The sequence below is a fragment of the Osmia lignaria genome, chromosome 15 (assembly GCF_051020975.1).
Source record: "Osmia lignaria lignaria isolate PbOS001 chromosome 15, iyOsmLign1, whole genome shotgun sequence".
In the NCBI taxonomy this organism is placed as follows: Eukaryota; Metazoa; Arthropoda; class Insecta; order Hymenoptera; family Megachilidae; genus Osmia; species Osmia lignaria.
The window spans coordinates 6,438,665-6,452,584 of NC_135046.1; the positions used below are offsets into that span (position 1 = coordinate 6,438,665).

Genomic DNA, 13,920 nt, shown 5'->3' on the forward strand with positions numbered 1-13,920 from the left:
ATGTACTACGCATTGTGTCAAAGATAAATGCCTCCCATTTTTCTTAAAATAATGGATCTGGAATAATTTAACCATTTAACTTAGTAATGTAGGATTTTAAAGGATGTAGCACTGTGTTTCCATGACAACCATATGATATTTCCATATGTATACATATATATATATTCTTCCCAATTCTTTGTAATGTAGAAACAATATCGAAGAAATTTTAATAAAACCAATTAAAATCATTATACTTTGGTTCTACATGTATACATATACCAATAAATGTTTTATCATAGTTCGCAAATTATTATTATTGTACTTAAATGAAGATTTATATATTTATAAGTTATTCTTAGGTTAAATAATGAATAAAAGTAATAAAAAGCTTAACAATATCTGAAATACACTGTCAATTAGACCATGAATTAGAATGTAAATAGTCTAGTTAATTAAGAATTAAAATATAAGAGAAATAATTCATTACACGATTGAATGAAAAATTATGTGGTATATGAAACTGATGAACGAGCAGTTATGTTAATAAATTTTTTATGAGGATACATATCATTTTTAAATTGTCAATTATTTATCTACCTATCATTGAACTATGATTGATGAATAATTTCTTTATCAGTCAAACATGAGGGTAGATGTGCGTGCGCACGCTTTACGAAATTGCGTGAATAAAAATCGTGATTATCACTGTGTCAATAAAACACTCAATCACATGTTAACCTGTTATTTTTGTATATATAGGATACAAATATATTTATTGAATTAAAAACACATTGTAACAATGACTCTCGAAAATACATCAAGAGAAAGTCAACATATAAAGAATTTAAGAGATGGTGTAATTGATTTTGTTGCTGGTTCACTTGGTAAGAATGTTTTACAGTTTGTTGAAATATATTGTATATTATAGCAATATAAAAACGATCTTACAAGAATAATGAATAAAATTAAATAATTTTAAATTGTATACAATATTTGTTTCAAGGTGGAATAGCTCTTGTATATGTTGGGCAACCCTTAGATACTGTTAAGGTAAAAATGCAAACATTTCCTTCCATGTATAAAGGAATGGTAAATTGTTTTCTCCAAACATTAAAAACGGATGGCGTGATACGTGGTTTATATGCAGGAACCGTGCCTGCGATAGTTGCTAATGTAGCTGAAAATTCAGTATTATTTGCTGCATATGGTGGATGCCAAAAAATGATATCTAATGTGTTAGGTAATAATTACTTTAAAACATAAATATATACATATGTATTATTTTCTGTTTAAAAACATGAAATTGGCATAGGTGTGAAGAAAGAGGATTTAACATCTGTTCAAAATGCTTGTGCTGGCTTTTTTGCTGCATTCTTTTCATCGTTAACACTATGTCCAACAGAGCTTATAAAATGTAAATTACAAGCGATAAGAGAAGTTCAAGCTGAAATGATATTAACAGAAACAGAATCAGAAACAGCAACAGTAGCAGCAAAAAATATAATTAATGTAAGAACAACAAGAAAGATATGTAACATATATTCTGAAAATGATGGTTATTTTCTGTAGAAAAAAATTGGACCATGGAGTTTAACAAACCAAATTCTTAAAGAACAAGGAATAAGAGGTCTATTTTCCGGTTTATCATCGACCATAGCTCGTGAAATGCCCGGATATTTCTTTTTTTTCGGAGGTTATGAAATCACCAGAGAACTTTTAGCAAAACCAAATGAAAGTAGGAACGATATTGGATGGCAAAAAACAATGATAGCTGGTGGTGTTGGTGGAACTGTATTATGGCTTGTTATATTTCCAGCAGATGTTATTAAAAGTAGAATACAGGTCAGTTTCATTTGATAATATACATATCTATATAAATATAGATATGTGAATAACAGTGAATAAGTAATAAGGTTCAACACGCTTGTGCCCAGGGTAACAACTGTATTTAGCTTGGTTAAGACAAAGCGAAGTCGTAAATTAAACTATTCAAAAGCAATACGAGTGATGTCGTGGCATTCAAGAATAATATTCATTGTTTCTGAGTGTCACGACATTAACCAATGTCGATGCAGTTCGACAATAAAATTTTTTAGAGATCGTCATATCTTTATTACGAGTAGATCTATCCAAGTAAGCACGAACGTGTTAATCGAGAATGAAGTATGTTAATGAACTTTATATTTAATTTCATTTTTAAAGGTAAAAAACTTAAAAGAGCCAGCATTACTAATTATGAAAGATATTGTGAGGAATGAAGGTATTGGTGCTTTGTACAATGGTTTAAAACCAACGTTATTAAGAACAGTACCAGCAACAGCTACATTGTTTGTAACCTATGAATATACTAAAAAATTTATGCATAATTATTTTGAAAATAATTGACAAAAAAAATTATATTTTTTTACATGTATATACGCGTATAGTTAATAAAGTTTATATTCAACAAAAATATGTGTTTATAATATGTATGTACTTTTGTATGTTCCAATAGACTGTCATCATCTTAAAACAAAACAATACTTTCTAATATAAAATTACTAAAACGAAATTAAATATAAGTTTTTAAAAATTTACTTCATTATTTTCTTTGGTATTATAATTTAAAAAATTTATCTCATCTATGAAATTTTCACTTCGTTTTCCATAAATTAGTTGCCTTAAATAATCTTCTTTTCTTTTTTCTTCATTTAACAAATACCACCCAGCTTCCTGAATCTGTAAAATCAACAATAAAGTTGGTACATATGTATATCATATAACTTTAAGTTAATATATCATTTTACGAAATAATTTGAGAAATTACCGGAAGTGGGGTATATCCAAGAGCCTTCAGTTCCTTCATTTTTCTGCATGTAGGACCAGTGTAATTACTATGACCCATTACTTTTGCTCTAAGAGGCAGTAGGCATAGAACATTCCACTTTATTTTCTTTAATTCATCACTATTTACATATTTAAGTGTACCAAAGGGCATTGATGATAAAATAGGTTCAACATCAACAGGATTGTTATGTTCATCCAAACCAAAAATTATATCCCTTATTGGGTAATGAGGTAAAATATAATCAACATATATATCTAGTCCTAAGTTGTTCTATAACAACAAAATGAAATACATTAAATATATTTTTCTTTTCTGAAAATGTATTATTCATATAATTTTGTAAGCATACTTTGCATAGAAATACAATTTCACTTCGCAATTTTATATTGTTGTCTTTTCTCTGAATATCGTCGGAAGGTGTATATTTCTATAATAAAAATAATGAAATTTTAATTCAGTTACATGTAATTATTTATATAATTCGTTAAAATTTAATATCATGTACTAAATTGTACCTTTACTAAATAAGAATATAGCTGTTCTGACAATAATTGGCCTTGATAGTAAGGAAACTCTATTTGAATAGTGCACTGCAATACTAACAGATCATTTGTCAGTAATCTCATGTTATTTTTATATGTTTTTTGTATAAATGAAGGTTGAAATACGTGCTGAATTAGTTGTGGTACATATATACCTTTAGCACTAACATATGATAAAATGCGTACTAACGATACCGCATACCTGTAATTAATGTATTTTAAATCCATTCAATTTTTTTCTTTCGATAATTTTATACTTAATATTGTCTACTTTTATATTAAAGTTACTAAGAATGAATTTACTAATATTTAGGTTGATTATATATATAAAACCTTACCTATTGATTTCATCTAATCTGTTGGTTTGATAATTTAGTACAATCTCATTCAGTAATTTCTTAACTATTTCCTGATAATAATCAGTTTGAGGAGCAACTGTATAGATAGTAAATAAAATCCTTTCGATATCCTTTAGTCTTGCAGATTTCATTTCATTTATTACCCTAGATTAGAATCAAGTAGTAATTTTTATATTCAAATGTAATAGTGTTAACATTCCTTTATCAAACTTACCTCTCAAGAATGATTTTTGTTAAAGTTTCATCGTATATACGATAACCTCCCAATACATGTGCTATGTGTGTTAAACATATGAATGACAGTCTTGGTATTTCTGTATGTAAACATTTCAGTAAATCTTGAAGTTCTACCAAGCAATGATAGCAATCACTGTATCTATACATAAATGTAATTGATAACAATCACTGTCAAAAATTACTTATGCAATATATTGTTCTTTACCTTGTTAGTTTCATAACTGATGCTATAGTAGTACTGTCCATGGATTGAATATTTTGTTTAACTTTCCTTATTATCTCAACCAATAAAATCTTATTTCTAATGCTTTGTTTATTCAAAAAAAAGCCTCTTGTAACTATACCTAATTCATTTCCACTGAGTTCATGTATGCATTCTTGCAACTTACACTCAGCTTCGTACATATTTATGCTACAGTTTGACTTAACAAAAGTTATAAGGAAGAATAATTGAACCATATGTTTTGGTGAAAGCTTTGTACATTTTGAGCCTATTTTTCTTAAAGCACGCCACATATAATAAGATTCTATATCTTCAAGTTGATAGAATACATCAGCTAATAATAACATGTTTTCAATGGTTGATGGAAAAAATCGTCTTAAGCATTCTTTGTTTAATTTTTTAAGGAAAGATTGCCAATTGTTTGATTTTTGAATTTCATCAGTGAGCACAATCAAGTGCTGCATGAGTATCATTAATTGTTTATTCTCTAACGAATTTAATTTTTCCCCAAGGGGAAGTAAAATATTGTCATACATTGATGTTTCAAAACATGAGCCACTTAAGTGACAGTATGATATTTTTTTAATGGCATCATAAATATTTGATACAGGTTCATTAGACCAATCCACAGTATACAATTGACATATTTGTTGGTAACTAACTTCTACTTTTGTTTTAACGGGCGGCATAATAGTATCTTTATAATGTATAGATTCTTCTAACATAGAATGTAAAATTTTATGCTCTAGTACCGGCTGTTCCAAATTTATGATATCTTCTTCCTTCTTTTTAAAACTTTCAGTACTATGTTCTCGATATGAAACATAATGTTTGTATTTTTTTGGAAACTTTTGTAATGTATTTAAAGTTTTCTTATCCCATACATGATTAATCAAGTTTCTATAGCTTGATTTTTTATATAACCTTAAAAATATTACTCTGGTATGATTACATTTATGACTTAAAATTGTATTTATAACATTGCTAGTTCTTTGAACAGATAAGGAAAACATGATTCGTTGAATATTTGTTTCAATACTTCTTTAAATTTTGAATAAAAGTTTCAAACAAATAAATTCCTCAAACCCGCCGTAGATTTAGCCGCACTTATATACGCGGCACTACGTAATAAGTCGTAGTTATTCGGTAAACAAAAACACGTGCAAAATATAAACATACAAAATTGAAGTAATAAGTAATATAATATAAAAAAAAATAATTATGTATTGTCAGTTTCTTATTCCTTGTATGTTTATTACATATAATTTTGGAAATATACAGCGATCCATTACTTAAAGCGCTCGAAAAATTCAAAGTACATATTGAGGGTTGTACGTATACGGTGTACTTTTTAAATATACGAAAAATACCCAAAGTTGTATAGTGATCATTTTAATATATTTATTGTTAACATAATGAAAATAGTCGTCATTGTTCATTTCAAAGTTTATATACAAGAGCTTCCGCAGTTCACCAGAGTCCATAACTGCGACGCGCAGGTTGGAAGATGGTGGGGGAACGCAGCGAGCTCTCTGCTAATCGCTTTCCACTTTGTTTGGGAGTATCGCCAATCAGGGCGAAGATGCGCACTGGAGAAGCGCGAAGAACGAAAACTGGTCTTTTCACAGTTATGGACTCTGGTGAACTGCGGTATAGTAGATAACGATCGTGTTCGTCGATTATAGTGTACATACATATATTTTCAATGAATTTCAATCACATATAAAATATGAAATAAAATTCTCGAGAAGTTAATCTCGTGCTTCCTTCTCGATAGGATAATTCAAGAAGTGTTTTCTTGATGCTGCAGTACATGATATTTTATCAGTTGAAAACATTAGATCCAATGGCTCAATTATAATTATATTCATTGGCAGTAAATAAATAAAAGCGATTCAAATGAAAAATCGTAAGGATAGATACAATACGGGATGGAAAGAAGAAGAAAGTGAAGAGAGGAAAGGAATTTTATTTCATATAAACGATATAGAAATAGGACAAAATACACATTTCTGAATGTTCGGTTAATGAAAAATGTTTCCACGAGTCGAGCAAATATTTATTTCCTGATTGATTCTTGTTTAGTAGTTGTCCGATGATTCCAACTCTGACAAAAAGCTGTCGATTAAGGGTGGCGTTTGTTCATCCATTTCATTGTTCCTTCCTTTGTGACGTGACAAACGTGTGATGTCCTTCTGTAAATTCTGCAACGTTTTGACGTTTTTAAAAAACGTTAGAATATATGTACATACATTGCCACCGTTCTGGAGGATTGTGATCCGTAAGGGATAAATGTCAAGTTAACACATTACCGACGGGGCATTTTTAACCTATATTTCAGTAAAACGATGATTCTTTTTCCCCGTCGGTAATGAGTTAATAGCATAACTTACGTTGTTCAGTAAAGCAACTAAGAGCCTCGATTTCGACAGTGGAAGATAAGGAAAATGTTGTTGTTCTTCAAATTCCCTGATACAATTTATATTTACATTGTTATCGTCGCAACCTGAGCTAAATGCAGTCGGAAACATTGCACGCTTTTTTGTCATGGTACCTCTGCACAAGCGGTGAAATGGATACGCTCTGGAAGTACAAAATATATCATTGGTAAATATTTGTCATTTTTTAAATATTTTATAATTATAAATAATTATTATAGATACTCACTGGCAGTCCACACCTTCGCTCCGAACTTGAAAGTAACAGAGTATAATAGCAAGAACAACTATGCATCGTTGGATGAATACTACAGCCTGCAATCAAAATTTCAATAATTGTAATTTTTTCATTACTACTTTTTTGTTACAACAGTTAACATATTAGTTAATTACCCGGTAAACTATCACCGCATAGATATAAATAAGAAAGGAAATGTCAATTCACAACTTTATTTCTCTTGTTTCACCTCATAAATGGGCAAAAAAGGAAATAACTTAGGAAATCAATAGTGACCGCGTAGATCTGGCTACTCGAAATGTAAAGGTCACTGGATCTCTTGTATTCCCTATACTCAATTTCACAATTTCATTCAACGTGTATCGGGTATGCGTTTGTTTCGATTCAACGACAGCAGAAAATGAACTTGCATCACCCAATTTGCGGCAAATTCCTTCCTTTCGACATCTTGTTTTCGTTATTTGTGAGCGCGTGTTTCGTGGAAGTCTACCCGTGTGTGCTGTACCCAAGAAAATTTCATTTATGCAATTATCGAGACGAAAAATGGAATCTACGAAATCGAGCGTCTCTCTCACGGATGGCGTATACGTGCATGCAAACCGTTGATTGTGTGAGTGCACGCATACAGTTCATGGCACAAGGAGTCTGTGCCCTTAACAACCTCTCGTTTCATGAAAAACATCCAAGGCAGATAGACGCATGTATTAGGTGTACAAATTAATTCGGTACCTTTAATATTACACTTTCTTAGTTACTATTTTAAATTCAAATATTTTCCCGCGCTTTTGTGAATTTGAAAAATGGCGTGAGAATATGATATCGATAACAATAAATTCAATAATTTCAATGTAGTTACTATAAGTTCTTGAAAATAAGCCATTAATTAAAAAAAGAAGAGGCACCGAATTAATTTGTACCCCTAATAGAATTGTTTCAAAATTCAGGTGGACTAGTTTGTCCATATAACGTGCACCGATTTTCTAATACGTGTAATAGTAACAAACAATTACCTATCATAGCGAAACAAGCGATTGAGAGATCAAAATCCATTGTTTCCATTTGTTATAATCAACGAGCAGTAATTTCAAAATTTTATGTTAATAATATTAATGAAAAGTCAATTATTTTAAGATGAAAACTGCCGCGGTTGCGAGCAATTTGCTTTCGATTTGTTTCTAATCCGGTTCAATTAATCAATTTCCAGGAGGGGTATAGTGTTTCCCGTGGGAGGATATGCGTTGTCGCGATTCGATTTAGATTTTGGTAGGCTGGTTATCTCGATGTAATACGAACGTTTCGCGAAGGTTCAATGAGAAGAATGTAAATGTCTAATATTCGATCCTTATCGATTAAAACAGATCGAGTAGTTTCATGGGATTTATAGCACCTTCTGGCTGCTTTCTCACACGATTTTCCCGAAGATCTTAGATATCGTATAACCGAGAGCAGTTTACCGTTTTGCATTCTAATATTCTTTAACAAAGAAGAGTCGAAATGTTTCGAAAACCAAACATCTAATCAACTGATTCAAAACTCGAAATTTTCTACACGTTATTTTATTCTATAGCTATATTATAGAGTGTAACGAAGTTCGTTTGTTTTTATTTCAACGTATCCAGTGGACAGGATTCATGCGAGGTGATCGTAGATATCGGTCGACGAGATTCATATATTAATTCACAAATTATCAAAGGAACCGCTCAGCGGTGGTAGTAGGTGGTGATGGGATCGGACGGGAACATCGCACATGGTTAATTTTAGCTAATTGGCGGTGATCGCAATTGCAGAAATTATGCAAATAGATTGATAGCGGACAATGCATGCGAAAAACCGTGCACGCATCACCGACCATTCGCGTTTTCGCGTTTCTTGATGCTCCACTTTGTAAAACGATCATTCGAATATCAAAGAAACGAACCTGCTTCTCTACAATCGCGAGTATGAATTTTATTTAAAAAAAAAAGAAGCGGGTTAACTGCATTAAAAATTTCCTCGACGATCCATATTACCGTGCAACATATTAAAAAAGGGAACTTCTACCGTATCAATCAACATGTTAACACAATAACAAGCTGGAAAGGCATTTTTTCCTTCCCTCTTGAAATGTAAAGTAACGTCGATGAGTTTTTAATTGAAAAAAGTTGCAGTAGTCTTTGAAAATGAGCGTGTTTCGCATGATATTTTCATGTTTTTATGCCGATGTTGCAGCAGGAGCACTGTTTCCTCCCTTATATTTCTTCATTAAGAATCGTGTCAGAAACATTGTACATATTCCCAGGATAAAGCAGAACCTTATTATTCACCATAGACAACATGTGCTAATCGTGTAACGTTAATAATCCGTAGGAGAAATTTAGTTATCGAGGAGACACGTTTTCCAACGGGTTTCGCAACAGAATTACTCGCCTATCCCCTTTTCAATGGGTCAAGTATCAATTACCACATTTTTCGTGGAACCAACGCGTTCATTGTTTGCTCGAGGGATGCTACGCAATACCGACTAATCGAACGTTATTAACATAATGTGTAATTTCTGTACGATTCATCGAAAACTATATACCATTTAAGGCATAAGGTAAATCTTGAAGGTTCCTTCTTCCTTTCCACCCATTAAGAAGATCAAACTTCACTGCCGCAGTGGAAGTGGACGTGTTTGGTCATAGACACTTTTATTAGTTATTCGATTACATTATGCGTGAGGCGTTATTTAAAATGAAAAAAAAAAAACATCTCTTTTGTACAAATTATCACGCAAAACAGTTGATATTATAAACCACGCGCATCAATGCTATGCTTTTACAAAAAGTTGCATATTCTTTGATCTCTTTTTTGTTTCCCAATATTTTTTTACAATTTAGAATCAAATTTCCCACAGTTCGCATATTTTACATTACGTTTTCACGATCATCAGAGACAAAATCATAATTTACAGTCGACAAATATGAAAGTTCATCCCTATCGAAAGATTTCTTATTGATTTTACAAGTTGACTTGGCATAAATTTTGGATAAAGAAATAATGTATCTCTATAGAGGTTGAAATTCACGATTCATCGCTGTGTTTGTTCCTCGTAACTCGTCTAAACGAGATAAGTTAAAGCGATTTAAATCGCTTTGATTTGTGGCAGAGAAATCAGATACTACAACATTTGTAGTTGTAAGTGTATAAAAAGGAATAAGTAATCCTAGAACAGAGAAGCGTTGTAATCGCTCGAAAGCCGATAAAAAGCTTTCATCTTACTGAACGTTCAATCCGAAGGATTTTCTTTATTGAACAGAGCAAATAGAAATATGATAGGAGTGTACTGAAGGAGGGAGAATAGGTTGAGAAAGAAGGGATGAAAAGCTAGAAACGTACGATTTCATTTTTGTCTCGGATATGGGACGTCTTGGCGCCTCTCTGTCTCGTGGCATAGAAAAAGCTTTTCATCCTTCCCTTTCGTTTTTCCGCTTTCGTCAAATCTCAGTTGGACCAGTCACCTTTACTTGACTCCTCAAATTTTTTTCCTTTCAATTTAGTGCCAAATGTAATTAATTAATTAATTATAGATTTCATATAATGTGCAGTCAGCAGTAGAGGTGTGAGGTGTGCGAGTACTAGTAATTTACAAGCCGAGCTGAACCCGCTTCGGTTGTTCGAGCCGAGTCGAGCGCTTGAATTTGCCGAATTACTCGAAATCGACGAACCGTTTGAAATAAAAGCGAGCTACTCGAATATTCGAGCCCTCGTAAAACTTCGATTTACTTGAAGATGAATTTTCAGTTCGAATATTCGAGTAGCTCGCTTTTGTTTCAAGCAGTTCGTCGATTTCTGATCATTGCTTGACTCGAAATTCGAGTACTCGGTCACCTCTAGTCAGTAGTAAAATTCGTCTGACCACATTTGTCCATTTCCACTGTACCAGTTAGGGTGTTAATTCTCCTAGTAATAGACTCGTTGTTCTCTACCACGATCAATCAATTCTTTTTTATCAAACAAGTTTACAGTGCTCGTACATCGCGAAACGGATTATTCATAATCATGACAGAAGTTGGAAAACGGAAAGGGGAGCATCGCTGATTACGCTCGTAATAAAAGTTACGACCAGCAAGCACAAGATGGCATTGATGAATCTCTAACATGTAATACCGTGTCTATACACGGAAATCGTTGGCGCCATCGTTGGGGCTATGGGTTAATGTAAATTGCGAATACTCCTTCGACCAAAGCAAGAAACTTTATGTTCTCTTCGACGACTCGATTCAACCTGACGTTTCCTAAGCAGTTACGTTTCGACGTTCGCGTATCCTATTTTGTAGATACTACTTCTTGTAGTTTAAACGACTGTACGAGCACCAATAAAGGAAGAAACTTTTGCAAGATAGAAGATATAAATTTCATTGTCATAAGGTAAGAAGAACAGACAGAACGAGCGCAGACATGTGATACATTTAATTTCGAAACAGAAAAAGTCTGTCGTGATTTCGAGATATAAAAGTATAATATAATGGCACTTATGGTATATGAATTTATTTGTTGTCTATAGCAAATGTCTGTAATTTCATTGTAACTAAAAGTTGTAAGTTGGTATTTGGCTATGCACATGTACCTGTTGCAATTAACAGGTGGTTCAGAATTGGTGGACTTTTAACATAACAACGAATTAATTTGCAACGAATAAACAATTACGATAAAGCTGTTTCAAACGAGAAGCAATCACGCTTGTAACAACCGCATCGCTCACCTCAATGTGCACGCAATTGTGCAATTATAATAATGAAATATTTTTACCATCGCTCGCCAATGGAAGATATTTATCTTGCTATCGAACGTAACAAGTTATCTTTTAATTATCCACTTTATCGTAACTGAATGAAAATTGAAGAACATTACGATTACAGCAATCACACTATATACCACTGATAATATCTATACGATTTCAAACGATAAAACAAGATAAGTAGAATTCGAAGAAATTTTTTTTAAATTCATCACGTTTTTGCAATACACTGTTTATATCGCAAGACTTTTGACTGGCAAATGCAGATAGGAACTTCATTGACACCGGTTCCAACGATTACACGACTGCTCGAAGCGAAGTACACAAAGGAAAAGAGAACTCAGGAAAAAGATCTCAACTGTGTTTTACTCACCGTTGTCATGTCTGCGAAGAGATAGAGATGTTATCGAGGGTCAAACAAATAATTGAATGTTTTCGTGTTTTTCTGGAGGTCTTCAATCCGAAAGGTGGGTTCACTCGGGGTGGTCTTCAAAGATGTTCCAAAGTACGTAAAGAAGCACGAGGCGATCACGAGGCAACGAGCGTCTTCGTTGTCGAAACGGGGCTGATTCCTTTTCAAATCTGAATGCGAACGTTAAGGAGGGGGTGTTTCGTACCCGTGGGAGCTTGGAGTTTCGAGGTCAGAGGGCGAGTGATTGGTGGAGCTTGCGCTGGCCACATTTATAGTGGAACCACTCACCCCTCTTCCGTACCACCAAGAGGGTTTCCCTGTATCCACCACCATTGGTACCCGTCACCACCGACGTGTTCCTCCTCCACGTTTGTTACGGCCGCCCCGTATGTATTCCATACCCCTTCTGTGTCTCAATTACGTCATCTGATTTAGTCTCCACCCAGAACACAATGATATCAGAAGAAAAACCGAAACTGGCGATTCTCGATTGTACGAAAAACTGTTATTCCGATGGAGAAAGCCTCTTACGTAGATTCATGAATGAATCTTTTGTGAATGAAACCAGAGTGGGGACGGGGAACCTCCTCCAAGGGTACTACATCAGACGCCCAAGTTACCCTAACCGGTTGGGGTAACACACTTGCTATGGATCGCGCATATACGTCATCTCTCGCGATGCTGAATTAATACTTGTATGCAGATACAGGATAATAACTTTTCCTAAAGGTACCAAGATAAATTAATTAACAAATTTCAGCGTCTTCCAATTATTAGACAACCCGTATCTAAGATTGAAAATCTTAAGAAGGGAGCTATAGAATTTAGACTTCCTGTCACTTTTGCACAGGCCAAACGGTAAGAGTTATTGAAAAAATTCTTGCGCCATTGTGTTTAGTGGGTCAAAATCTCAACGAATGGCTCAAAAAAATTTTTTTTTGTTTTTGCCACTTGCGGTCTGACCGGAAATGGCCGAAAAAAGGTTGGCTTTAGAGCGAATCTAGCTCTAGTTCACTTTAGCTTGTTAAAGAGGGAAAGAATCAATTGCAATGCCTTGTTACATTCAGTTTCAGAATGTAATCTTCGTGGGAATTTTATCATTTATACATGTTAATACAACATGTTCTTAAAAAAATGTCATGGTACATTTGCTCTACATCGACAAAAAGGTCAATTTTTTTAGCAAAGCTATTCCCGTTAATTTACTAAGCAGACTAATCCGTCAATCGTGATAGAGCAAAAAGATTGAAGCATACAATGGAGAAATTTGGGGTGGTTCGAGAGCATAAACGACAGAGGGTGCATAAGCGGAAGGCGCCAGGATGTTCTTAAATTGACCGAAAGATAGATGGTCAAGAATTTATTTATTGTGTTAAAAATGTTCCTAATAAATCTTCATCGTTTTAACTGTAAGCTTCTACGACGTGTAATTTAAAATCGTTTCATGGTGTAACACGCGATTACATAAATGAATCACGGTATCCACGAAAAATATTGGAGTACAGAATCGTGGCTAATTAAAGAAGCTACAAAACTTCTCGAACGAATTTTATATTTAATTCGAGGGTTTAGAGAAGGGTAACGAAGGCGAAGGAGACAAAGATTATAAACTTTACGTAACTATTAAGAACAATCGCAAGCTCAATAAATGTTAACGAGATTACTTTTGTTGAACAGCCCAAGGTGGCTTTTGCACCCCCTTCGAGAACCTTTCCTATAACTTATGATTTCTCTCTTCTCCATCGAGCATCGAGGACGAAACCCTATTACAATTTGTTTTAAGTGAAATCGGCTTTCTTCAAAGCGTTCATTCGATTCTTAGGGGTTAGGCCACTCTAGAATTTTGAAAAAATCGAAATTTTTGTTTTTGCTTAAAAGGTGCCTTAATGTCTTAAAAATGATA

At 33.4% G+C, this 13,920-nt stretch overlaps 3 protein-coding genes across 5 annotated transcripts; 1 reads left to right on the forward strand and 2 right to left on the reverse strand.

The window, feature by feature from the left end:
• Positions 1-344: 344 nt before the first annotated feature.
• Positions 345-2,367, forward strand: LOC117612011 (mitochondrial ornithine transporter 1). The gene is made up of 5 exons (XM_034340613.2): positions 345-866; positions 986-1,222; positions 1,295-1,491; positions 1,552-1,824; positions 2,185-2,367. The coding sequence occupies exons 1-5, from the start codon at positions 782-784 to the stop codon at positions 2,365-2,367; spliced, it is 975 nt and encodes a 324-aa protein (XP_034196504.2). The 5' UTR covers positions 345-781.
• Positions 2,368-2,404: 37 nt separating this feature from the next.
• Positions 2,405-5,979, reverse strand: LOC117612010 (FAST kinase domain-containing protein 5, mitochondrial). Its single transcript, XM_034340612.2, has 7 exons — positions 4,153-5,979; positions 3,925-4,086; positions 3,690-3,854; positions 3,325-3,553; positions 3,159-3,236; positions 2,789-3,079; positions 2,405-2,700 (listed from the first exon to the last, which is right to left on the reverse strand). Exons 1-7 carry the CDS (start codon positions 5,181-5,183, stop codon positions 2,548-2,550), a joined length of 2,109 nt encoding a protein of 702 aa, XP_034196503.1. The 5' UTR covers positions 5,184-5,979; the 3' UTR covers positions 2,405-2,547.
• A 140-nt stretch (positions 5,980-6,119) lies between these two features.
• On the reverse strand, positions 6,120-12,263 carry LOC117612012 (uncharacterized). 3 transcript variants are annotated; one of them, XM_034340615.2, is made up of 5 exons: positions 11,617-11,927; positions 10,204-10,352; positions 6,838-6,923; positions 6,564-6,753; positions 6,120-6,374 (listed from the first exon to the last, which is right to left on the reverse strand). In XM_034340615.2, the coding sequence occupies exons 2-5, from the start codon at positions 10,273-10,275 to the stop codon at positions 6,252-6,254; spliced, it is 471 nt and encodes a 156-aa protein (XP_034196506.1). In that variant the 5' UTR covers positions 10,276-10,352; positions 11,617-11,927; the 3' UTR covers positions 6,120-6,251. The 3 variants fall into 3 exon arrangements, with proteins under 3 accessions (XP_034196506.1, XP_034196507.1, XP_034196508.1); XM_034340616.2 differs by lacking the exons at positions 10,204-10,352; positions 11,617-11,927 and adding an exon at positions 11,979-12,263; XM_034340617.2 differs by lacking the exon at positions 10,204-10,352.
• Between the last annotated feature and the right edge of the window lie 1,657 nt (positions 12,264-13,920).

Coding starts and splice junctions, on each gene's coding strand:
- LOC117612011 (XM_034340613.2), top strand. CDS start 782: ATGACTCTCGAAAATACATCAAGAGAAAGTCAACATATAAAGAATTTA. Junction 867..985: donor TTTTGTTGCTGGTTCACTTG/GTAAGAATGTTT, acceptor ATTTGTTTCAAG/GTGGAATAGCTCTTGTATAT. Junction 1,223..1,294: donor AATGATATCTAATGTGTTAG/GTAATAATTACT, acceptor AAATTGGCATAG/GTGTGAAGAAAGAGGATTTA.
- LOC117612010 (XM_034340612.2), bottom strand. CDS start 5,183: ATGTTTTCCTTATCTGTTCAAAGAACTAGCAATGTTATAAATACAATT. Junction 3,237..3,324: donor TATATTCTTATTTAGTAAAG/GTACAATTTAGT, acceptor TTTTTATTATAG/AAATATACACCTTCCGACGA. Junction 3,080..3,158: donor AAATTGTATTTCTATGCAAA/GTATGCTTACAA, acceptor TTGTTGTTATAG/AACAACTTAGGACTAGATAT.
- LOC117612012 (XM_034340615.2), bottom strand. CDS start 10,275: ATGAAAAGCTTTTTCTATGCCACGAGACAGAGAGGCGCCAAGACGTCC. Junction 6,754..6,837: donor AGCGAAGGTGTGGACTGCCA/GTGAGTATCTAT, acceptor TTGTACTTCCAG/AGCGTATCCATTTCACCGCT. Junction 6,375..6,563: donor TAGTTGCTTTACTGAACAAC/GTAAGTTATGCT, acceptor AAAACGTTGCAG/AATTTACAGAAGGACATCAC.